The sequence below is a fragment of the Callithrix jacchus genome, chromosome 4 (assembly GCF_049354715.1).
Source record: "Callithrix jacchus isolate 240 chromosome 4, calJac240_pri, whole genome shotgun sequence".
Classification (NCBI taxonomy): Eukaryota; Metazoa; Chordata; class Mammalia; order Primates; family Cebidae; genus Callithrix; species Callithrix jacchus.
The window spans coordinates 133,692,005-133,718,687 of record NC_133505.1 but is presented as its reverse complement, the minus strand read 5'-3'; the positions used below and the strand labels follow the sequence as shown (position 1 = coordinate 133,718,687).

The 26,683-nt window shown below is 41.2% G+C and overlaps 1 protein-coding gene across 1 annotated transcript in view; it reads right to left on the bottom strand.

The window, feature by feature from the left end:
- The window catches only part of RSPO3 (R-spondin 3), a 78,771-nt gene extending 63,102 nt beyond the window's left edge, over positions 1 to 15,669 (bottom strand). Inside the window, exon 1 of the mRNA XM_035296641.3 lies at positions 15,047 to 15,669. Coding sequence (XP_035152532.1) covers positions 15,047 to 15,143 — 97 coding nt within the window. The 5' untranslated portion in view covers positions 15,144 to 15,669. The remainder of the gene's footprint in view (positions 1 to 15,046) is intronic.
- Between the last annotated feature and the right edge of the window lie 11,014 nt (positions 15,670 to 26,683).

Genomic DNA, 26,683 nt, shown 5'->3' with positions numbered 1-26,683 from the left:
TAATTAGAAAGACATGATTCTCTTACAATTAAGTTTATAAAGTATCTGTTTCATAGTCTATAGATCCCTTTTTATTATTTCTTGCTCATTCATAGCAAATACAGTATTTGAGTAGCAGTCAATTGGAAACTTAGCAGTGAATGACTGCCATTATGTTTGAAGCAAAACAAAAAGGAGTAAAATTCCATTGCATATGTTTTAACATTATTTACACTGAACTTTTTCTAAAATGATTTTTCACAAAAATCTTAAAATTTAAAAAGTCCTATGTCTGTAATGAAGAAAAAACTCTAGATATTAAGAAGAAATCTCATATTGTGACTTATCAACAAAGAAATGAAATTAAGATTCATGGGTTTCTATATCTTAATGTAGGCCTTAAATCATCAAGGGAAGTAGGAAACATTAACTAGTCTAAAAGACATATGCCTTTCCTAGTCAAGTATTAAATTAACGCTGTGGCATTAATTTGAAATATAGTCAATGAAGTTTCTGAGGTTTTTAATTGCTTAGGTGTGTAATCCCCTAGTATAGAATAAACACGTGAAAATGCTGTACAAACAGGAAAGCTCAGAAAGGGAACACTGGTTTGTTTTCACCTCTTGAGGCCTAGGGTGCTGCCCTGTTTCAATAAATGATATTTGATATAAGGCTTAGAGCTCAGCCATTATCCTTTTTAGTAGTTCTTGAATAATAATATGGATACCAAAGCTTACATCAGATCAGATCTCAGACATGTTACTTCATTTTGATGAGAATTTGGAGAACTATCCAAGAATTGCATTTGAACCGGCATGATGATATGATTTGTAATTACCCCCACCCTGTTTAATGCCATTAAAGCACCAGCAGCCAGTTTTTACTATTTTTCAATTTAAATGTACTCATTTCCCTTGTATCCTGTGCACATTTAAAAAAGTCATCTGTATATTGATAACTTAAAATAATATTTTGCAGTTCAAATTACATACAGTTCATACTAATTCCTCTCTTGATTCTTTTTCCTTTAGCCTTTTCTGTAGTATACAGTATCAGAATTTATGCATCAGATAGCATCAGACCTGCTGTTGCAAACACTACTAAGATCTATCATTTAGGAACAGTTACTTAAACTTCGTTTAATCTCTAATGGAAAGGAGTTTTATAAATATTTATATCAGAACAGTTGTCTGAATGAATCCTGCAAACTTGCTGGCACACTCCCAGGATTGGGGGCTGGTGTTGGGGGAGAAGGGAGATTCCTGTTTATATAATTTTAAGCAATCCTAGAATTTCAGGGGTCTTCCAGCTAGAATATGAAGGGTTTGTATTAACAAAAAGGTACTTCAGTGCACAGAGCAATTCAAGTAAAGTATTTGAATAGCCACTTTAGTTTATTGCTGTTGTAAAAATGACTCTCCATTTGCTTCAGGTTTAAAGTAAAGGGATTATTTAGGTTTCAGAGATCCAGTAAATAAATTGTCTATGAGGAAAGAAATTTGTACAATAAGTATGAAGAAACACACCAAACTTAATCTGTGCAATGGTTCTCAAGGTGCTTAATACATAGAAATGACTTGTTCCTCCCCTGAGTTGCTAAGTAGTCAGCATAAGAGTTAGTTGGGGAGAACTGAAATCTGCCAAGATAAATGTAGCACTGTTTTATAAATTAACTCGGCTGTGTCTTTATTTTTTCTTTGGAAGATTCTAAAATTAAGACTGTTCAACTCATCTTAGTAGTGGTTTAGAATTTGGAGAGTGGATGAGGAAGTGTTTGACTTAGGAAGGGTGATGAAAATATCCTACACTGGAAAATCTTGGCAATTTTCATTTGAATGTGTTCTTATCTGATGAACTATAGCACTTCAGCCCAACAGCTTGTGAATTAAACAGTTTGGCTAAAAACTATTACATAAAGGTTTCTGGGATTGTAAGCTCTCCTTAGAGTACATACTAAGTTCAGAGGCAAACAGTTTAAAATGAATTTCTGGAATGTCAATGGAAAGTCCACATGGATACTGGAGATGGTAGTTATAGCATGAAATGGTTTGGAGCTTCTCTTACTGCAACTCTTCCTTATTCTATTAGAAACTAAACTTTGGAGTATGGTCACATAATGCCCACAGGTTTAAAAACACAGGCTGGCTATGATAGCAAATGTTATTGATTATACTAGGGCCAAGTATGCATCTATGTGATGCTGCAAGCTGAATTGGCCTCCAAGGAAATCCCACTGATCTGTTAAAAGCTCGGATCTACATCAAGCTCTGGACAGAATTGGAAAGTTGGCTGGATGTCTTAGAAATGTGCTATCCAAAAGAGAGGCTGGCCCTTTTAAATTATATTCAGTCTTTATGGAGGGGGCTGAGAGTTACCATATTGAGGATGGCATGAAATGAGAGTGTGTGAATTCAAGTCAGAGGGGCTAAGTATACCATGTTTGGACCTTGTTCCTTGTTACCAAACATGTGATAAGGGACTTTTTGGACTCTAGATCAAAAAAGCTCATCAAAAATTGAAGCACAAAATTAAAATCTATAAGAAACAAATATGTAGCTTCTCAGTATGTCCTCAGTTTGTGACCAAGAAGTATTTGTTTATACCTCTTGTATTTTATGGCAGAAACTACATGACAAGTGGTACAAGTGACACAACAGAAAAGTTTTGCTGCTAAGTGTTTCAAAAATCAGGATTCTTCTATTCTTTGGTTATCTTGTTGTCAATATAAGACTAAAGAAAACCAAACATATTGTTCCACTATATTGGCCATAGTGACAATCAGGTCATTATGACTATTAGGTTATAATGTGTGCAAGGACAGGGTTTATTTGCCTGCCAAATGATACCTGGAGATTTCCAGTTGCCAGAGAAAGCTAGCCAGAAAAAGAGTTTGACTTCCTGTCTGCAGATTTAAAATAATCAATATCACTCATCCACATATTTAAACAGAGAACTGGTAGTCTAAGTTGAAATGAGTACTGAAATATACTGAAGTCATTCTGGACCATAAAGACGTACCATTATAAGGACAGTGTCTTTGAATTTGTAACTTACCATTATAAGGACAGTATCGTTGTTCAATTAAAGATCCATCATATGAAGTGATAGAGTATCTTCTCTGGGTATCCCAGCCAATGGTTTCAAAGGCAAACTTTTACTTTGGCTATTGAGCAACAATACATTTGTGCTACTTGCATATTTTTTTAGAGAAAGGTTTAACAATCTTTTAATTTATCAAGTATTAAAAGCTTAAAATTATAGGACCACCTACTTGTTGATAATTTCTGATTAGATACTTACAGCACCATGTTTCTAAAGTGAATTGTTTTCAATACAAGAAATCATAAGTTTGTTCTAGCTCCAGAGATTTTAGAACTGCTAGCCTGATATAATGTACTACCATTTTCTTGTTGCCAGATGTTACTTCAATAATATAATATTTAAGTTGACCTAAGATGTTTATAAGAATTCCTTTCTTCCATTTCCATGCTAGTCAGACACCGTTTTAAAATGAACTTAGATTAAATTCCTTGAGTTCTTTTCATCTACTCAGGAAGGGAGGAGAACTTGCAGTGATCAAGCAAGAATTCTCTATATGGGCATGTACATTAACACAGGCAGACAAGGTGGTTTATGAGGATAATGACATAAGCTGTGCACATACTGATAACATATTCCCATCTCTTGCATACTTAGGGTAAATAACCTATTGAGAAAACAAATTAGTGGAAAAGCATTGTTTTCTGGTATATTTCCTACTCTCTGGAACTTATGATTGCTCCCCATCCTTAGGGACAAGTAACTAGGTCTGACGATGGAGCAATGGCTAAAGCTCACTGTGATGACCTTCCTCCCAAAGAGCCTGGCTTTCTTCAGTCTAATTACTTTTGGCAATTTCAGTTATTGGGATTTGGCCTAGTGACTCATTGAAACCCGTATTATCCCAAAGAGCCCCCTTAACTAGCAGAATTAAGTCTGTCAGGAAGCCCAGACTTCCACCTCACTTTTACATGGTGCTTTCTCCAGTTTATGGCAAGATTTGAAAATCCTTCATGGACTAAAAAAGACTCATAAACAAGATTTAATAGCGATAACTACCCAAAGAAGAGCACATTACGAGTGAAGTAGAAATGATAAGTTCATAAATAAATGACCTACTGCAAAACTGAGTCCATTGGGGTATAGTTAAAACTGCGCTATTTATAGTAGTTTTACTGATCACCAGTAGTCAATCTAAAGTGAGTCAGGAATTGTAGAAACTGTAAAAGAAAAGGACATTTATTTCTCGTTAGGCATTTCCTAACCATTAAGTTTTCCCTAAAAACAAGGAATCTAGGGCACATTACCAATCATCTAGTAAGAAATTTAAAACAGTTGTTTATTATTAAGTAGCTTTGAAAAAAAGTTGAGTATGGCTAATGCCCATCTTCTACAACTGTCCAACTTATTCCCTCCTCTACACAGTATAGCTCAGCAGCAAACACACTCGCCCATGGTAGGTACCTCTCCTAGTAGCTGTGTTCTTATTCTATGAAGCCAGAATTTGTTACATTCACTAGTGTGTCCTACTGTGTGCATTTTGCTCTCTGTTCTTTTGACTGAGATAATTTTCTATCAGACAGTCTTGCCTGTACCAGCCAGTGCTACAGGTTTAACAATACGCTACTGATCAACAACACAGATCAATAGGGTGTTGATCAATAATGTCAGATTCCTTTATGTTTTACACTACTGTTTGTTCAAATGACATCCATCTCATTTCTAATCACACTTCACGCACATCTAGCCTTCCCGAAATTGGCATGGTTTTTAGTGGTTGCTTAGCTGCAATAGTCATTCTTGCATTCAGGGTCTTACAATATTTCTTAGTCTTGGCTGCATATTAGAATCACCAGAACTACTTAAAAAATACGGATATTCAGGTCCCATCCCCAAAGATTGTTCCATTTGTTCTAGGGTGAAGTCTGGGCATTAGTATCTTTTTAAAAGATCCCCAGGAGATTCTAATGTGAACTCAGGGATGAAAATCAGTGTACCAAAACCCATAAAGCAAGAATTCAGAGTGGAGGTTATTGTTAATGCTCATGGTAAAAGTAATATAAATAACAGACTTTATGAAGTGCCATAAAGATAACTTTTTCTGGATAACGAAAACTAGCCAGTAAAATATCTATTGTGGTCGTAAATTACATAGAAGGATTCCGATTTTTTTTTTGAGACAGAATCTTAATCTGTTGCCTGGGTGGAGTGCAGTGGTGCCATCTTGGTTCACGGCAACCTCAGACTCGCAGGTTCAAGCGATTCTCCTGCCTCAGCACCCCCAGCAGCTAGGATAAAGGCACGGGTGACCACGCCTAGCTAAATATTGTATTTTTAGTAGAGACAGGGTTTCACCATGTTGACCAGGCTGATCTTGATCTCTTGACCTTGTGATCTACCCCCTCAGCCTCCCAAAGTCCTGGGATTACAGGCATGAGCCACTGCACCCAGCCGGATTCTGATTTTTAACTGCAAAAGTATAGACTTTGTCCACATCCTCATGCATACATTAATCTTTTCTTGGTTATGCAAACTGTAGATGCAAATAATAATCATAGAGTCTTTCATATAAACCGTGCAATCCTATTGCTTTTAATGAAGAAAAATCAGCAAATTTTGATGTTTAAAAGCCATCAATAAGACAGGTTTAAGAAAAGAGAGGACAAAGGATAAAGAAAAGAAAGCATTGTAGAGGAGGGTATTTGAATACCAGAAGCAAAGTTTAGAGTAAATGTTTGAAAAAAAGACTTATGGTTTGTTAAATGAGGAGGAGGAGAGAAGGAAGAAAGAAGAGAGAGTAAGAGAAAGAAAAAGTGAGGCAGAATTTAGAAAATGCACCCATGATTGCCTCCAATCCTAATAGTTAAGGTGGGGTGATGAATCAAAGAAGAATCATGACTTTGGAGTCAAGCCTAGACTGGAATCTGAGGTTCACCCCACTTCCTTGAGTGATCAACCAAAACGAAACTATTGGCACATTCCTTATAGGTATGTATGAAAATCAAGTGAGATGATTTTTGCAAAAGCATCAAGCAAGGAATCTGGCATTCACTAGTGATTACAACATGGGATCTATTGAGTAATAATTATTATCATAATACGTCAATAAGTACGTGTGCATATTAAGATATATATATATATAAGATATATATATATATATATATATATATATATATATATATATATATATATTGGCTTTGAGAGCTAAAAAGCTGTTGTTTGCCATGTGGCATTTACACATACTTTGGCATATTGTTTCTTGTTGGCAAAATGTGATTGATATTTCCTTTGCTTATATGACAGCCTTTGTTGAGATGACAGTGTTCCTACCTTTAAAGTCTCTTTGTAGAACAGAGAAACAAAACAATGAGAAAGGACTGCTCATTTTCTTACCAACTTATTGAGCATATGTTAAGAAAACAGTGTTCTAAAATAAGCAGCTCACAAATTCTGTTATTTTATATTGTGCGGTAGTGGTTTGTATTATGTGGTTATAAAATGGGGGCTGCTTTACCACTTACTCTCAGGAATGTGCTTTGTATTGGGGTATAATTATAAATATGCTTACCAGCTAGTTTTCTAAGGACAATTTTTGCGAGTGAATATAGCACATTGCATTACTGTGTGTTCATTTTAGAAAGGTGTTTAAAGGTAACTAGAGCTGATCCCATGCCCATGCCAAGTGCTCAGAAGAGGACTAGGAGAATAAACTGCTTCTGATGCAGAAGTCCTAAAAATAGGAGAAAAAAGGGAGAGAGCTTAGGAGGCTGGCTGTTACTGAGGCTCCACAGTTACTCAGTGAGGATGTTGTAGAAGTGATCCCCACACTGTGTGTCTTTCAAGGACTGGATTCTTTCAAGTTGTATCCCTTCCTGAGATTCTCTTATATGAAGAGAGCACACTTTGTAGAGAAATCTACTTCAAAGTAGAACACTTTACTGTTATGAACAGATACCGGACCCAAATTCAATGGTTCAAAATTTTATTTTTACACCTTATGGAAACTTGCCTTTCCTTATCATAGTTTTTCAGGTCTCCTTATGCTCTGTGGCAAAGTTCCACAGGTAATAAGACTTCTAAGTATGATTTTCAGCTGCAAGATTTGGCAGCCAACAACTATAGCTCATGATACCAGTGACCATCCTCTTATGTAACACAGAGAGTATTATAAAAACCATAAAAAAACACAGTTGAAAATGATATATTAAACTACTTAAAACAGACAAGGTACCTTAATGTAATTAATCTTATGTTGATATTACCAAGAAGAGTGAGTCTCAATGTCAGCACAGCACACATCTTTTTACACCCCCATATCAGTAGGAGAGCACACACTTTTATAATAATAAACATCATTTTATGTGACTCTAAAGTACTTGTGTTCAGCCCTGATACTCTAATCCCAGGTGTTTCAAGTTTTGAGTTTCTAAATTTCCTACTGCCTCCCAAAAGAGAAACAGATTTCCAATAAGAACTGCTTCTCTTACTTTTCTTTTTTTTTCTTTTTGTCTCCATCATTTTTCCATTCACCCAGACCCGAGTCCTTATACTCCAAAGCTCATTGCCAAATATGCGTCCCCATCTCTTTCCCTTTCATATCCAATTAACTGCCAAGAACTACTGATTTGATCAAAAGAAATTATCTGCTGTAGATACTCTCTTGTGCAATCATTCACTGTTGTAGCATAGGGCCTTATCTTCTTAAACCTGGACTACTGTAAATCATCTCTTCCTCATCGTTACCGGCCACCTCTGAAAACCCGCCATGCTAGGGAAGCTCTGAAGTGACCCTTGAGTCAGTATTCCGATCCAGCTCCTTAAACCTGAGCCTAAGGACAAGACCTTGGACCCTGCTATAGACTGAGTATGCCGATTGTTGCTGTGACTATGGTTTTTAAACAATAAAAGATGTGAATGATGGGATATATAATAATTAATTCATTCTCCACTTTGATCAGTTACTACTAATCAATTAACCTGTATGTGATGAATTTGCTTATAATAAATGAATGTTTATGTTTGTGTGTACTCTTAAGCTTTAGCTGCTAAATTTAGTTGAAAGAAGACAAGTAAGTTATTATTTAACTCCCTAGCTCTGACTTATATTTGTGTACCAAGAGATTAAATGTTGAAGAGACTATAGGGGTCACTGAGATCTAAGTTTTTGATCAACCTCCTCATTTTGCAGATGAAGAACTTCAGCCTGGTGTAGAAAAAGGACTTTCTTGGGTTACTCAGGCATTAGCAGCAACGCTGGATCTAGAACCCAGGTCTTCAACTTCTCAGTCTACCTTTTCTCCTTATACACTGAGGAGCCTTCCTTCTCAGGTCTCAGACTCTACCACAAGCTTATGATACTTGCAATTCATTAAATTCTAAGGGTCAGATGAAACATTAATAAGGTGGTGTTTTAAAGAATAGATTAGATGCTTGCATAAAACGTAAGGACAGTTAAAAGTCATTAAATATTTATTTAATTGAACAATCATATTCTTTAGTACCAATACATTTTCTCTAAAAAATTTTAAAAAACATTTTAGCTACAGCACATAGCAACTAGGTCCCTTGACGAGATTGCAAATAAAGCAGAAATGCTCTTATCAGATAAGAGGCACCTGCAACCCTGTTTTCTTTTCTTTTCTTTTTTTTTTTTTGAGACGGAGTTTCGCTCTTGTTACCCAGGCTGGAGTGCAATGGCGCGATCTTGGCTCACCACAACCCCCGCCGCCTGGGTTCAGGCAATTCTCCTGCCTCAGCCTCTTGAGTAGCTGGGACTACAGGCACGTGCCACCGTGCCCAGCTAATTTTTTGTATTTTTAGTAGAGACGGGGTTTCACCATGTTGACCAGGATGGTCTTGATCTCTTGACCTCCTGATCCACCTGCCTCGGCCTCCCCAAGTGCTGGGATTACAGGCATAAGCCACTGCGCCTGGCCCCTGTTTTTTAAAAATAAAATCTAAAAATTATTCTAACGGTTTAAATGTGAAAAGAATTCAGGTATTTTGCTTAAAAGTGCCATGTTGTTGATTCTTTAGAGCAGAAAATGGGATTCATAGCAATCGATCACATTTAGATATTTAGCATTCTCAGCACCCCCACAATCTTTGAGAATGGAACACTCCATTCTTTTCAGTATTGGTGGATGACTACTTTAATCAGAATGCCAATAATATTCCTAAATGGAAAGACCTGATGGGCAGAATGGGATAAACAGAAAAGATGGCTAGCACCTTTTACAGATGCATATACTATCCCTCATGTATTTTGTTAAGGTATAGTTGCAAAGCATTTCAAATTTGCTAGATCCAGACAGATATAAATTTAAGATAACTCAATCATGTGAAGCCCTGAGAAAAATATCTAATTAAGAAAGCAGTTTACATTTTCTCTTAAGATCAAAGGCCAAGCCAAAAAAATCTATGCAATTTACGATGCAACATTTTTTCAAATTCTCATTCCCCCCCCAAAAAAAAATCCCATCACAGAATGCACTGTTACAAGAAATAGTCCTAACCAAGTCAAACACATAATTTCAACACACTGTCTTGCATGGTCCTTACCGTGCTCTCAAAACTTAATGATGTTTTCCTAATGGTAACCAAAGTTCTTTCTTACATTTCACGAAACACAATATCCACTCTGATGGCATTTCAAGAATTCATTACTTGGAAAAGAATTTTTTGGGGTGGGGATGGGATGTGTGGATGAATAGTGAAGAAGTAGGAAGAGAGAGATCAAGACAATGTTCAATATAAAACATTTGGATGGAGATAATGGGGAAATACAGTTTGGTAAATCAGTATATCAAGAATAGTTTTATTTTTTGTTAGTTCATTTTTATAGTTGCAGAGGTGTTTTTTGGTCTTAACTCTACGTAGGGCTCTGACAACTCTACATAGTAGTTTGTCAACATTGCACAGGATTCAAAGGAATTATTGCAACTAAAAAAAGATTAACCATTTAACTAGAAAATATTTTAGACATATAATAGCAATCTGGATATCTCTGTCCAGATTCAAATCATCTAAAATTATCAGATGACTAATAAATTCATTTTGTAGCAATGTAGCAAGGGTTTTCCCATAACTTGAAAATAAAATTTTACTGCACATTGTAATTTCCATTCATTGCTTTCTGGGGACATAATTTGTACAATATTAAATACCAGGGAATTATTTAATGGAGAAATGATTTAGTAAAGCTTATCTACTTACAAGTTCAAACACTCTTCATATTTCATGCTTAAAGGAATATTGAAATAACAACATTAAATCAGTTTCATACTCATTCTTATATTCTCATTACTTGAGTAACTTCAGACTAAAAAGACAGTATTTTTAAATTACCATTTCTAATGTTCTTGTTAAATCCTTCTATTAAAGGAATAAATAGAGAATTAAAATAGTACCACCATGGGATATTTTGAGAAACAACCCTGATAATGTAATAATTAAATTTGAATTCACAAAGATGTTTTTCCTTGCATTTACATGTTACCACCACTGGATATAAATTTGCATTTGCCTTGATTTATACAGCTATTACATGACATGTCAAAGAATATACTTTCTTCAGCAAATTCTATTCATGTCTCTATCTTTAAAACACTGTTACTCTCAAAATAAGGTAAGATTGGTGACAAAGGTAGGCAAGCGAGGAAGATGTATTGTAGTCAATATCCAAACAAAACTTTCGTATGAAATTAATACTACAAAATGTATAATAGAATTAAAGATTTTTTTCTATTTTATCAGTTAACTTGTTATTTTCAAGGATACACAATATAATCACAAAGAGTGTATCATAATTTCAAAGCATGGTTCAACATCTGAAACAATATCATGAGCAATGACCAGTACATTCCAATAGTCTGTTTATATTTTACTACTGTTAACATTATTTCCTTTGTATCTTTTCTCTCTTTCTTTAGACTTCTTTGTGAAAGACTTGCAAGGTTTTATAGATTGTACAATGGGTGCTTTTAAATTATTATGCATATAATGACTTTTAAAAACTTGTATTTATCTTGAATCTGAACAAGTAAAACTCAGTTACTAGATGGCATCTAATAAAAAGGATACTAAATGCCATCTGATGTTTCTAACAATAACCTTCTGGCATAATATAATCCTACAGCATTTTCTAGATAATCAAATAATATTATATTCGATTTAGGAAGCTTTATTATTAGGTATTTCATTCTTTGACATCGATCACCATTGTATAGTAAGTAATAATATCAGTTCAAACATTTCCAGTCAAGGAGAACGGTTTATTCCCTAAACCTATTGAATAAATGATGGTCTGGATACCATTTAATTTATTACTTAATAAACCTGATATGTTCTCTATGACCAGAATATAGAATAAATGTGTACAAAACTGTGAGATTCATGGCAGGAGACAAGTTCCACTTTCTAGATGTATGGCATTATGTAGGTTACTAAGCCTCTTTTTCTCAGGTCTTTTCTTTCTAAGATGGAAAGTACCTGCCTCTACATTTCAGTGGTTATTTCAGGGCCCAAGTGACTAATGGAAGCAAAAATGTGAAGCCCCACTAAGATATTGTGGCTACCATTATGGAAAAATTGCTTCTTAATGTTATCAGCACACAATCTGGAATTCACAGGTTGAGTCATTTTTAGGAGCTGTATAGCAATTCAAATAGATAAAAATGTATCGTGTATTTATTCACTCATAACTAAATAGATATTTTAAAGTGCAAGACTCTTGTTTTAAAACATTGTTTCTTTTATGAGAAGAAAGAGTAGTGTGTAATAACTAGGAGCACTAGTTTACATCAGAGTAGAGACAAATGGGATTACAGTTGTTTTAGGGAAACAGGATAATACTGTTGTGGATTTATTTGCTATTTCTGAGGATAAGGCATGTTTCTTTAGACATGACAATATTTAACACTGCAAGTGAATGTTCTTGTTTACAAAAAACTTTCCTATCAAAACAATCCAAGAGAGACCATTAAAATTTTTCTAAAACAATTTTTAACGCCTTAATGTTCTACCTGTCGTGTCTTCACTGATGATTTTAAGTTTAGGAAATTGAAACTATTTACCTACAGGCTAGAAAATTCCTTAAATATTCACTTAATTGTCTCTCGAAGAAAAAAATTAGGAAAGACAGGCTTTTTTTGAAAACACGTTTGACCACTACATGTTTTCATTTTTTTTTTTTTTTTTTTTTTTGAGACGGAGTTTCGCTCTTGTTACCCAGGCTGGAGTGCAATGGCGCAATCTCGGCTCACCGCAACCTCCGCCCCCTGGGTTCAGGCAATTCTCCTGCCTCAGCCTCCCGAGTAGCTGGGACTACAGGCACGCGCCACCGTGCCCAGCTAATTTTTTGTAATTTTTAGTAGAGACGGGGTTTCACCATGTTGACCAGGATGGTCTCGATCTGCTGACCTCGTGATCAACCCGCCTCGGCCTCCCAAAGTGCTGGGATTACAGGCTTGAGCCACCGCGCCCGGCCTACATGTTTTCATTTTAAAAACTTTTCCTAATCCTTACTAGAGAAACAGGAACTGTGAAATTGAGTCTTTTTATTCCTTTTTCCCCCCAGAGATTTCCAAACAAATGCTATATATGAGTTTGTGCACATGCAGTTTGACCTTGAGTTTCTGGGCATTGAAAGAGGACCTCTCTACCCTCCACGCCTTCCTCATTAAGCCATACTGCACCTGCCAAAAGTCTAGTCTGTCTCCTCCGAGAACGCAAGGGGTCGCCCCTCTCCCAGGATTGCACCAGCGAATCAAGCTGCAAACGCAGACTCAAAAGTGCGGAGCAAGAGCATCGCTGCGGGAGCTGCCTCCCAGTCCTACTTCCACAAAATAATTGGAATTGCAACCCAATTCCACCCATCCCCTTTCATCCCAGGAACCCAAACAGAGGTCGCCTTTGACTTGGCCTTGAGACGATTAAGGCAAGTGGAAAAGCAGTTTGCGTTTTGACTCCTCTCTGGCCTAACCTAGAGGTGCACCAACCCACAGCTCCCCCAAGCCTTGAGGCAGCGCCCGGGGACGGCTTCCTGTGCCGTGGTCCTCGCTGGGGGAGGTGGGAGCAAATGGACCGCGAGCTTTCTTTTCTGTGTCTTCCTTCATAACCAGGGGTCCCAACGCTACAAAGCGAGACGCCTCTGACACTCGGTACCCTGTCCCGCCTTGACAAGTGTGTGGCTCCCAGCCCGGGGGTCCTCGGTGGGGGTAAAGGAAGGAGCGGGCTCTGGGCACCGGCTGGAAGAGCGGATGGAAAGCAGAGTGGGGTTCGCTTCAACCCGGCCTCCCTGTGCCCACAGAGCCCGAGAATCAATTCGCCAGGCCAGACCCTGGGAGAAGAGAAGGCGGGGACCTCCAGGCGCGGGGACACCGCTGAACCCCAGGCCGCCCCTTCCGCGTCCAGGCCTGAACGAAAGAGTGGGTGGGGAGTTACCAGAGTACACACCATTCGGAGGCCAAGAATAATAAATCGGATGCCCTGAGATATTTAGTTTGGGTTCTCCTGCCCCCTGCTAGGCGATCCTAAAGGCGGTGAAACGCGGCCAGGGCCCCTGTAGCTCTGGCCCTGCCACCTTTTTTAAAGGCAATTTTCAGGTGAATCAAACCTTGTCTGGTGGAGGCCAGCAACACAAAGGGAGCTTTCAGGGGACCCTCATGCCCAGGGGCAGGGCAGGGACAAACAGCAGCCGAGAAGCGATTATTAAATTTCCATCTCACACAAGCCCGTGTTGTGTCCTCCTCGCTGCTCCGACGACTGCCCCGAAAGGCTTCCCGGGCGGGACGCTGGGAGACGGATCCGCTAGGAGAACTAGGTGGGGCCGCTGGCCGCGGGCTGCACGCCGCGGAAGTGCGAGGGGCCAGAGTAGCAGCATCGCTCCCCGCCCTCGCGAGCTCCAGGAGAGGTTTCCTCCTCCCTCTCCCCACAAGCGCCCCCAACGAGAGCCAGGGTCGCCCCTTCTCTGCTGTGTGCGAAGGGACTCCCGAGGGGAAAAACAGACACTAGAGCAGCGAGCGCGCCAGGCTATCCTGGACCGAGGAGAGGTGACACCTTCGCAGCTGTCCCTTCATCTCGGGAAGATTCCACCTTTCAGACAGAGAAGCCCGGGTTGAGGCTGCCCTGGTAGTGTCCGCTTAACCCCCTGCTAGGGCACTGCCTTAAGAAGCCATCGCAATCCAACCTTCCAAATAACAGCATTAAGGGCAGCGAGGAGGCGAATCTTTAGGGGAAACCCCACCTTCCGTACCTGTGTGTCTCAGGGGACACACTTGAAAGGGCCCGAGATGGTTCAGACACTCACGTGTGACAGCCAAGAGAAAACCTGGAAACTCTGCACCTACAGCTCCCACAGTTGGGGTGCTGCCGTCTTCACCCCTCGGGAGTGGGACGTCGGGCAGCTCTGCAAACGCGCAGACACGCGAATCCCCAGCGCCTCGCTCGCGCTTTGGCTCCGCTGGTGCGTGTCGGGGATGCGGCCGCGCAGGCGCTGGCTCCCTGGCGTCCCGGCCGGGTAGCGGGCGCGCGGCTATAGGAGTGCAGCCTAAGTGCCCAGCCGAGGTCTCCTAGCGCGAGGCGGAGGCGCGAGGTGAGAGGGTGCCGCGGCCGCGCCTCCCCCGGCATTTACTCAGTTTCAGGGGCATCCTGCGTCTGGGTGTCCCAACTGCCTATGGCTGGGTGCTCCGTCCCATCTTCAAAAGGAAAGCACAAATCCCGGGTGCAAGTCTAACCCAGGACCGAACTTTCCAGCGAACCTGAACTTACCAGGGGGCCGGAGCCACCTTAGCGCCGCGTCCGCCGGTCCCCCGCACCGGCTGGGATGCTGCGGAAGGCAGGGGCGCGGACCGGCAGGCGTGAAAGACGCCGTCCAAACCCCTAGAGCCCGAACCGGCACCTCCTCTGCGAGGCGCAGGGCGCAGGGCGGGAGGACAGCCGCCGTTGGAAGCCGGTTCCGGACAGGCAGAGAGACCCGACAGGTGAACGCGGCGGGAGGGAGCAAACGCATAAAAAACCCTGCACTTACTTCTTCGCTGGCGCCTTCCTCGGGAGGCGTTTTGGCTGCCGATGTATTCCATAAAGTTCAAAATGATAAAAAACCAAGAAATCAGTCGCAAGTGCATAGTAACCCAGTAATGCTTCCCTTCCTTTTCTCCTTTTTCTTTTGATTGTTAATTATATTTAATGTTTTTAAAAGTATATGTAGGTGTTAGGCGTATATGGAGAGTGCCCGAGCAGCGGGACTTCTCCTCTCACATCCGATAGGCGTGCTGTGATGGCAAGCGAAGCGGGGAGGGTGGACAGGGAAACCAACTATTGTACTTTCAAATTATCCAAGCACTGAACTGCGGCGGCTTCGCTGGGGTGGCTGGCATTGCCGCGAACCGGAGTTCCAGGAGCCGCCCGGGCGGCCGCAGGTAGCATGTTGTGCGGCAGCTGCCGCAGGCGGGATCCGGGCGGGCGAGCGGCGGCGGCGGCAGCGGCGGCCCCTTGGGCTCAGAAACTGCGGCGGCTGCGGCTGCAGCGGCGGGGGCCCCGGGAGAGCAAGGGAGCGGGCGCCGTCGGCACTGCGGCCATGGCCAAGGGGCGGCTGAGAGACCCCGAGCTGCTTCTGGCGTGCGCGAGCAGGAGACGCTCCAGTGTCGGGCTGGGCTCCCGGGAGCACCCCATAGGGGAGGAGGAGGAGGGCAGGGAGGGGGGAGGGGGAGGAGGGCAGAGAGGGGGAGGGGGAATGGCTGTGGGGGGCGGGGGGAGTTCGGGGGCGGGGAAGGAAACTGCTGGAGCAACAACCCTGAGCGACCTCAATAACTTTCAATTTCAAGAGGGAAAGAGGGAGCTGGAAAAGTACAGGCGTTGCTATTTGGCAGAGGGACGGGAAGAGGCGCCTAAGGGGTCCCGGGTCTACTGCGGAGCATCTCTGGACACTGCAGTGACTGCGGGAGAACCCGAGCCGGGAGAATGGGGAAGGCAGTGCGTGCGAAGAGCCCCTCAGAAGGGCAGCTCCGGCGGGGAGACTTGGGAGCCCTGGGGCTGGCAGGCAGTGTTGAGAGCGAAGACCCCCACCCATCCAAGTTTGGCTCCTCTCCGCGGCCTCAAGCTAGGTGCACCCGGCTGTCGGTGGCCGTGCGCCCCTGTGCCCCCACCCCATCCCCAGCTCCGGCTCGCAACTACTGGTCCCAGGGCAGCTCTCCCCTCTCCTCCCCGGCAGCTCGCCGGAGAGTTTCTGGCTGCTGACTTCTTCCCGGCTTTCCTGATCTTCTCCTCTGTTGCCTTTCTCCCTTTCTTTCTTTTAATAAAAGTGGTTGCAGTTGGTCGCCAGGCGGGTGGTCGGGAGGAAACCCTGTGGGTGCTGACGATCTGCTACTCTGAGGTTTACCTGCTCTGAGCGGGGAGGACCCAGAAGTGTGTGCGCTTAGGACCTTCCCATTGGAAATGCAGTTGTGCTACGGCTTTCTTCCAAACCAAGCCTTTCTGTGGCTCTGGAAGATTCCTTTCCCCCTCAGGCAATTCCCTCGGTAGTCAGCTCGACCTCGCTTGGAGCTTTCTCTCACACCCTTGGTCTCCCAGTGTTCTTGAAAGGATCTGTTGTACATTTTGAGCTCTCATCTGGAAGAGTGAGAATAAGATGTGGAAAGATTTTTCCCAGTCTTGGGGAAGGAGGAGGAAGGTCCACCTCTTTCTTATCTTCCCAGAGCAAGTGGAGGCCCAAGGCGGCAGAGAGTAAGATTCCCTGGCCCACTCAGGGGTGGGAGAACAATTCTGGCATCCCTGAGTGGTGTACACCCTGGCTGTTGTTAGTAAACGGTGAGCTTTACACCTCTTCTCTCTGGTAGCAGTAGCTGACGAACTTTCAGTAGTTAACTGAAGAAGGATTTAGTTGAAAGTCACAAGCCTCAAGTGATTTTAACATAAGCCTGCCCTATGTATTATATTTAACAAAATATCTGAAGAACTACACTAGCACTACAGGTTAACACAGCAGCAAACTTCTTCTGGGAGGTCACTTTGAAAGAGTCCTTGATTCATAGGTGCCTTGCTAGTTTTTGTGCTCAAATAATTCAGTCTAAGTAAATTGCTAAAGCCTTGCAGGGAAACAAGTGACACTTGTACTTCTCTCTCCTCCATTTGTAATCCCTAGTATTGGATTGCCGAAAAATGTACAGAATTTTCTAAGTTTGCAATGCTACGAATTGTGTCTCTGGAGTACTTCAGTGGTGTATTTGTTATACATCCCAAAAGTAGGATAGAGGAGGTAAAGTGGCTTGGATGCAAAAGGAAGGGAACTTGAAATATGCATTATTTTCAAGATGCTAAAAATTAGAATCTGAGAGATGGCCTTTTGATGCTAATTCTTTAATTAAATACCTTTTATTATTTTGCAGTCTCGTGTTGGAATTTTGAAAGTAGGCAGTTTTCTTCAGGTTTGATATTATGAGGAAGGCAACACCCCCAACAAGATGACAATTTTTGTCTTCTTTTTAGGAGTTCACTTACAACATCTCTCTTTCAGTGGTGGAACTTTTTCTGTACATTGTATGCACATGTGTGCGCCCGCCCCCACGGCCCCTCCCACACAGCCTTTCCACTCTTTATATGTTGCAAAATCTCTAGTTATAAATGACTGAGTTTATCACTTTGAACCAGCAGAGTTACGGATAACAGGACAATTCCAATAATGATTATCCACAGAAGAAGCCACTCTATTTTACTGTGCCTGTCCCCATCTGCTTTGCTTTCCTTCTTGCTTAATACCTCAAATCCTGAATATCTGCACCATAAAACATGGGGGATTTAAAGACTATGGGAGGCTCCCTTTGAAAAGGACTCCAGAGACAGCCTTTCTAATCCGGGATACTTGAGCTGGATGAGATGAGATTGCAAAAGGGATATGAAAAAGCAATTTGATGAACAACTTCGGGGAAATAAACATGAAGAAAGACATTTACTTTTCACTGTGCGTTGTGCAGACATATGTTAGTTTGGATGAGAACAGGAATGGCGATGTAAGTAAATAAACAAACCCAATGAGAAGCTACAGTTCTTGAGTCATCCCAGGAAAGAAGTGCTAGATGCAGTGGGAAGGAAAAGCTTGTTAAGGAATAAGCTCTGCCCAGAGGAAACATAAGGAAAACATTAAATATATGGGGAGAGTATTCTTTCTCTCTTGATGCTGTGCTTTAGAATAACTTTTTCCTGATCCATATTACCGTAGTATTAAATGTGTGTTTACTTGCCTGGCTGAGTTTTACATTCCCTCAACTGTCTTAGCTTATGGAAAGCATGCCATGGCACATTTTCTGCAACATAGTACCTTTTTTTTCCCTTCAGGCAAGAAAACAACGCTCACAGAAGCCTGTGGCTGCCAGTGAATTTCAGAGCTCAAGCCTAAAGAAAGTTAAAAAGCATAGGCTCAGCATAGAGGTCAACATTTGCTTATTTTTCTCCAAAACACATCAGTTCTAGGGAGTTTTGGATAACCAGGAAACTGGGAGACTTGGTCCTGAAGAACAGAATAGTTCTAAACAAAGATAGGAGGCTAACCATATCCAGACTAGTTACTGCAGCTTCTCATCTCTCCTTCCACTTATTCCAACCAGGCAGTGACAACAGTAACAAGTTATTTTTATCCATTGCAGCAGTGGCACTTTAAGGAAAGAAAATGATTGTCATATTGTTGAATCCATACTGCAAATATGTGAAAGGGGGTGTGCTCCAGAAAGAGAGAGCAAGCCCAATAGTTTGGAAAGGGATATAACTAGTAGTGATGAGAGATGTTTGGCAAAGTTGGGGCTGACATCAGTCATTATACCACAGAGCGAATATGCAGATTCTGAAAATGCGCAACTCTCCAGTTGCTCAGATCTGGAGGCATCTGAGTCAGTAAGTCAAACAGGGTACTGCTGGCGGGGTGTGTGTAACTGATGCAGCTAGAAGTCATCCCTGAAATACAGAGCGGGTAGCAGCATTTAAGCACCATTGAAATTAGTAGATGAAGGAAAACTACTATTTTTAGAGAGAGAAAGAAAGGAGACAGAATTATTGTAGCAATTTAAAAAGCGGTTTATGGTTATACAGCATTAAGAAAATGAGAAAATCAAGACCCACGATGGATTACTTTCTGTCAACAAGAAAGAATGTTCTTCCTCCCAGATGAAGTTATGGGACATTTATGTAATTGTGGCAGGCATGATCTGGTATGCCTATGCTTAAAACTTCTTTCACAAATCAGTTGATTGCTGGGCTCACTTAAAATGTGAATATCCAATAGAACTCAATATAAAGAAGTTAACAACTTAAAAAATTTTGCATGATCATGGAGCTTTAATGCAAAGAGGCTGTATGTTGTAGTAAGACGGCACTAGATTGGGAGTTTGGGGATCAAGGTGAGTTCTTGTTGTGTACTTATATTGTTGTGTATCAGGTTTCTTCATCTGAAAAATGAAGAAATTAAACCATTTCCAAAGTCCCTTTCAGCTCTGATAATAATGGAACTATTTCTAAGAAAGAAAGACAGACTTGTAATTGCAAATGTCAAAGCTATTTCTAGTTGTGTGACATCACAGCATTTACTTACAGAATTGTGTTTAATTGAATAGGCCCAGATTTAGAAATCTGCTTTCAAACTTGTTGATTTTCTGGAAATGCCTAACCCATTACAAGAATCCTAGATGACTCTGGCCCAGCAAAGATAAATTCAGGCCGAGTTCAATCTGTCTAGATGTCTGTAGACTTTGGGACAACAAGAAAGAACAAATTACAAACCTGAGATTCTGGGCAAAGTCCTACAGAGAGTAGGGAAAAGGATTCTGCGTCTCATAGAGATAGCGCTCATTTAGACCTGTTTGCTGGAATCACAGATGAGTGAGGAATGTGGATCTCACTAAATGCCATTTTAAAATTTTGTGTTATTACTTTCTTTTTTGGAATAAAATGTTGGAAATAAAAGTCACATTTTATTTTTCCTATTCACATCTTTGGATGAGGATTTATATCCATGTACCCTTCATCCCAGGAACCCCTTCTGAAGGTCAACAGTGAAGGTTGAGTGGTTGTGGTCACAGATTTAGGCTGAAGGGTGACTATCACAGACATAAAAGTATAATATGTAGAGTGCTAGATGAGGAATAATACCAATGAGTAATTTTTGCAGTTACTTTTACATGTATTATCTCAAAAGTGCCTCAAAACATTGTCTCATAGATGAGACAACTGAATCCAGAAAGATAAGGTCATTTGCTTAAGCTTATAAGATCATATTCTGGATATTTCATATTACCCTAAAATCTATTTTCTCTGCCCTCCCTGTTCCTCAAGAAGTTGACTTCCATAAACTAAATCACCAGAGCTCATTTGCCCTGTTTTCTGGTTGAGTTCAGGCCTCGGTGGGGGGACCTGTGGGTGATCAGATCGTGGGGAGGAAAAGTGATGCTACTCTTTCCCTGCTTTGGCCTCATTTGCCACATCCTTCAGGAGCCTACAGCCCTGTCATGCAGTCCTTCTTCCATGGCTCTGGCACTCAGGTAGGTTTCAGTATCACCACTTACCCTCCCTGACTCCTCAGGCTTAGGGGTAAAATGGCTCCCTTCTCTTCTTAGTTCCTTGGTGCCTCAACATCTCTTCTTGGTTTCTTCAACCCTGTCTTGCAGTATAGAAAATAGCCATTTTTTAAAAGTGTCTTTCAAAAATTCTTGTTGGGTCCCTAAGTGACACAGAAGTGTCAGCGCTTGGACTTGTAACCAGGTTGTCTGATTTAATGCTAGTGCCCTTCTTACTATGTCGTCCTGGCTTTCCAGAGGAATGTACTCTGATTAAAACTAAGTTGGATGAAGGGAGAGGATCAAGGTATGTTATAAGCCAGGAACGCTTATAAAGTAAGGAAGTGGGCACACAACAAACATCAGAGCAAGGTCATGGGCTAAATCAGCAGGATTAACTAGAATCAGGATGGCAAAGAGCAAGACAAGAGTTCATGTTCAAAATTATACCCGGGCAATCAGAAACAAGAAGTCACAGGAAAAGAAAGAGCAAGACAGTCAAGAAACAGCAGCAGCAAAAACTGACACTGATTTTAAAGGATGGTTTGACGAAATCGCTTTTTACTTATTTTTTCCTGCTAGGTCCAAAATGAGTCTTGCACAATCCACAGTGAGTAGGGGTACTTTATTGGAAAGCACAGTGGAAGATGGCAGCTAACGTCAATGTGCCATCCACTCATCCCATGAATATCTGTTGATGGTGCCTACCATGGGTAACTCTAGACACTGAAGCAGGGTTTTGTGCATGGCCTTTAAGGCAAGAATAGTGAAGGAATTACATTAGGTGTTGTATTGGTGCTCAGTTGAAAAGCAATGCTATGGTTTATGACAGAAATAAACTGGCATATAATGTCACCTAAGGACATACCCAGCAGCAAGCTTGAGAAAACACATCTTCAAAGCTGCCATCTTCATAAACAAAGCAGAAGGAAAATCTCTCTCCACTTGTATACATACTATCATTTATAGTTTATATTTGTTACTGCTGGTGCTGCTGCTACTTTTGGCCATCTGGCTACTTTTATTTCAGCACTCACTGAGCATGTGGCAAGCACCATGCTAGGCCCAAGAGATACAAAACCAGGGACACTAGTGCCCTGCCCTTAAGGTGAATACCCTCAGTGAGGGAGGCAGGCGCATAAACCACTAAGGCCTCCGTCCATGTGGTAAGTGCTATGCCTTAAGGGCTCTGCACGTGTTGTGGTGTTGTGGGGATGGGAAGAGGAACAATACTTGGAGTGGGGGGTGATGGTGGTGAGGAAAGAGACACATTCCCTGTCTAAGATATGCAACTTTTTTTTTTTGAGACTGAGTTTCGCTCAGGTTACCCAGGCTGGAGTGCAATGGCGTGATCTCGGCTCACCGCAACCTCTGCCTTCTGGGTTCAGACAATTTTCCTGCCTCAGCCTCCTGAGTAGCTGGGATTACAGGCACGCGCCACCATGCCCAGCTAATTTTTTTGTATATCTAGTAGAGATGGGGTTTCACCATGTTGACCAGGATGGTCTCGATATCTTGACCTTGTGATCCACCCGCCTCGGTCTTTCAAAGTGCTGGGATTACAGGCTTGAGCCACTGCGCCCGGCCTATATGCAACTTTTAAAGGACTGATGGCGAATCTTTTTTTTTTTTTTGAGACAGGGTCTTACTCTGTCACCAGGCTGGAGTACAGTGGCTTAATCTTGGCTCACTGCGACCTCCACCTCCCAGGTTTAAGCGATTCCCCTGCCTCAGCCTCCCGAGTAGCTGGGACTACAGGTGTGTGCCACCACACCTGGCTAATTTTTTTGTATTTTAGTAGAGACGGGGTTTTACCACGTTGGCCAGGACGGTTGCGATCTCCTGACCTTGTGATCCGCCCACCTTGGCCTCCCAAAGTGCTGAGAATACAGGTGTGAGCCACCGCTCCAGGCGGATGGTGAATCTTAACGGGGATAGGAAGGATTCCTTCTTTTGCATTAGACTGGCCCTGATTCTGGGTGGAGAAAGCTCCTTTTCTGCATTGCTTTGAGGAGGTCAGTGGTCATGGTTGGCTACATGCTTGCTAGGGAGGCAGCCAGACTCCAAGGGCGGCATCAGACCTTCTCCTCCTCCAGTAATTCCTTGTGGCTCAGTGCTGATCCTGTGGGAGTGTTGTTCATGGCTGACACTTGTGTGGGGGTTTGTGTGGGTTAATGATTTGACCAGTTTACTGTAGTGAGAATGTGGGCAGATTCCTCTCGTGTGAGAAAGATGACATTTCATTTCTCCTATTTCCACAAATGTTTGAGAATGTTTAGAGTAACTATGAAAGAAATGAGGGTTGGCCTTTGTAAATGTCTGGCTGTTCCCATTCTCTTGCCCCAGCTCCAAGTCCAAGCACTCTCCATACTTTCTAGTATTCCTTTGGAACATGTTCTCCCTAGACAGTGTTTTTGTGCACCCACCCTTATCAAAAGTTCCCTGCTGAGGCTCATCTCTTCTGCTTTCCAGCTCTCCCCACCCTAGAAGTTCCTTATTCTAAAATCTAATCCTTGCTTACTAGTGATAAAGGGCTGGTTTAGCTCCACCCTTCTCTCCTTCTCTTCTCTCCATATAATCTTTTCTTCCCAGAAACATATTTCGATTTCACTTTGGCCTGTAGGGTATGTCACAGGTGTGGGGGATTTCAAGCCACTATGAAAAACCTCTGGTGACTGGTGATCCTGACATTTTTCCAATTTGTCAGGTGGTATTCTATATTTGTAGATAAGATTGACTCACTGAGAAGTATTCTGCAAGAAGATAGAGGAGAACAAAGGACTTTTTTCCCAGGGAACCTGTATCAGTTCTGTATTGTTGTATAACAAACCACTTCTAAACTTAGTGGCTTAAACTATAACTATTTGTGGCTGCTCACAATTTTGTAGGTTGACTGGTTCTCCTGCTGGTCTCCCCTCTCTCATGGACCACAGCCAGCTGTCAGGTCAGCTGACATGGTAGAGATAGCAGGTCTATCTTCCCAGGTATTTCATCCCCAGAGCATGGGGTTCTCTGGGTTCCCAAAGTGTGATAGAGGAAGGCCCCTTGGAAGTCCTATAAGTGTCACTTCTATTGCATTTTCTTGGCCAAAGCAAGTCAAAAGACCAGTCTAGATTCCAGAATTTACCCAATAGATTTTATATTTTGATAGAAGGAACTGCAAAGAATTGTAGGCTATTTTAAATACACCCCAGAGCTAATGAGCAGGTTATTAACCTCTGTATAAAGCCAAGTCTGGCACTCTTTGACCAGTCGGAAAGTTGATACCTAATTAAAATAAGAAAGCAAAATTGAGGTTTACCATACACCCTATCTGACCACCTATACAGAGTGTCCGGTTCTAGATTAGTTCTTTCTCTGGATTGAGTTTTAATTCTAGACTTGAAGCCTCACAATATCAAAGCAGTACAAAGTTCCAGGCCATTGCTGGGACAAATTTTCAGCTTTGGGTACATAAATAAGAAGCAATTATGGTTTGGAACTCATAGAGAAAAATCTTTGCAATGTTCTCATCTTGGGAAAAGTCACAAGTGTTTTTCTTCAGCCTGCTATTTCTTTCCTTTTTCTCTTGTCTTAAGAGCTAGGATAGTATTACTTAAGGTTTATGAATATAATATAGACAGCTTCTCGTTGAAAAGAATTCCCTGTGAAAATGCCTCCTTGCCAAGAGGCCTTCCTTTTGTCTATTAAAATTGGCAGCAGAACTTATCATTTTAGTGCACAAAATCATGAAGCACTATCTCATTAAATTCCACAATTCTAAGATTTAATGACATGAGGTACAATCATTTTGCCCTACAACATAGATTTACCTCAAGTGCTTAGGAAAGGAGGCAATTTAACTAATGGATTTACTTCCTCACTGTGACTCGATTCTCTGATTTAGTTAGGAAGGATCTATTGGGTTTTCATGAGTTTTTGGTGAATTTTCACCATTTGTGACCATAAGAATCAATACTTTATTAAAGTAACATTGTAAATTATAGACAATATGGCATCTTTTGTCTTTTTTTAAGATAATGTGTTACTATGGTTTGAATGTGCACTCCCCCAAATTTGTATATTGAAACTTAATCTCTAATGTAACTGTATTCAGAGGTAGGGTATTTGGGGAAGTCATGAAGGCTCTACTCTTATAAATTGGATTCATATCCTTATTAAAGTGGCTCCAGGGATCTCCCTTTGCCCATTACCCCATCTGAAAACACAGCAAGAAGGTGCCATCTTCGAAGAGAGAGCAAGCTCTCAGTAGACAATGGCCCTACTGATACCTTGATCTTGGACTTCCCAGTTCCAGAACTGTAACAGTTACATTTATGTAGTTCTATAAAGTACTCAGACTAAAGTATTTTGTTGTGGCACCCAAATGAACTAAGGCACATGGTATAATAGATATTCAAGAACAGCCTGGTTTCTAATAGACAACTAATACCTTGAGGATTTCTTCTCCAAGTAATTGTATTTGTATGTATAGCTTGCATTCTCACTGTTCTTGTATATTTGTATTTTCCCTCTATTTATTTGTTAGCATTGTAAAAATTATTCACATCTTTATGTATACTACTTGAAATAATCACAATTAGAAATTTATTTTAAATGCAAACATTCCCAAGAAAGTTAAGAATGGGTGAATTACTTTTATTAGATTGTTTCCTTCTGAACATATCTCTGAAATTTGGCAAGGAGAGAGGGTCTGACCTGTTTAGGGGTATTACGAAATGTGAATATGAGGGAGACCTGGGTCTGATGAGGACACTGAGTAACTAAGGGAGGTAGAAAAGTGAGCGCAGAAGCAGAAGCTGCAAGAAAAAGCAGCAGCAAAAGGAGTCGTGTGAGTGTGCTAAGAATGAACTTAGTAAAAGGATGAACTTAGTTTTCTAGAGATAGTTTTATGAAGCATTAAGAAAAATCTAAATTTGACACCTTATGGCAATCTCCTAAACATAAGAGGAGATCACATAAAATATTATACATAAATTGCTCTCAAAACAGTGACATAAATTCACCTGATGTTTGGCATGAGATAGGAAAGAAGAAAATTACCCAGAACATGCACTAAAGATGGAAGGTGGGTGAGTATAGATTATTGAAAGCAAGGACGTGGGGCAAAATGCATATAGTTTATTTTTACTCCCTTTCTTTTTAAAATCAACTGTTTTCAAAACTGCTGCTATTATTCATACCTGTGATTGAGGACTGTATGAAAGTATTTTCTCTGCATGACCCACTTATAAATGCTTCTTTGAGAAAAACTTCAGTGACAACATAGACATGTTTGGATACTAGTACTTGTATCTTTTTAGAAGAATGCCACACCTAATAAAAATGTTCTGTTTAATATATAGCCCTGAAGTTTAATATTCAAGATTAACTCACAGGCATTAGTTTTTAAAATGTTAAGGGGGCATATTTTTCATTCACTGAAAATCATTTTGCCTTACAGTTATTCTCTATCCATTAAATCAAGGTCATTCATTGGTTGGGGGTAAGGGGAGATAACCCCTAGACCACAATTTCATTAGTGCACTTTGTGTCTCAGAGCTGCTCTCCCTGAATCCCTAGTAGTTAGTCTTGCCATGGATTTGTTGAGAAGAAGAGATTTCTAAACTCCAAGTTTCTTTTATAGATACCAGCAAAGTTTTGGTTCCAAATATGAAGTTTTACTGAAAGCCACAGTATAGTGAGGAATCAGGACTTTGAAAAGTGTTCTTGTCAGAAGGGAGAGGAAGTGAAGAACCTTTCTGGAACTGGAGGAAAGAGTGGGCGCATCGGGCAAAGAAATCAGACTCTAGTCTCCTCTTTGCAGTTGATCATTCAAATGTCTTTTTATATAGGAATAGAATTACTATGCACCTTTGGGACCTTGTGTAAAATGTTCATAGAGAACTAATAATCAAAGGTAGAAGATGAACTGAAATCATCCCCGTACTGGCAGAAGCTAATATAATTGTTCAAAGGCAGATCTTGGGGCCAGAGATGCCTTGTGCTACCCTGAAACACAGGTGAAAAATACGCAAAATGTTTTCCCTGCAGTGCTGGCCCTGGCATGGAATTGTGTGGTAGCAATGGGACTGTTCAGCAAATAGTTCTATCTCTCCTCACTCTGTTTTTAGGACACTTATAGAGGT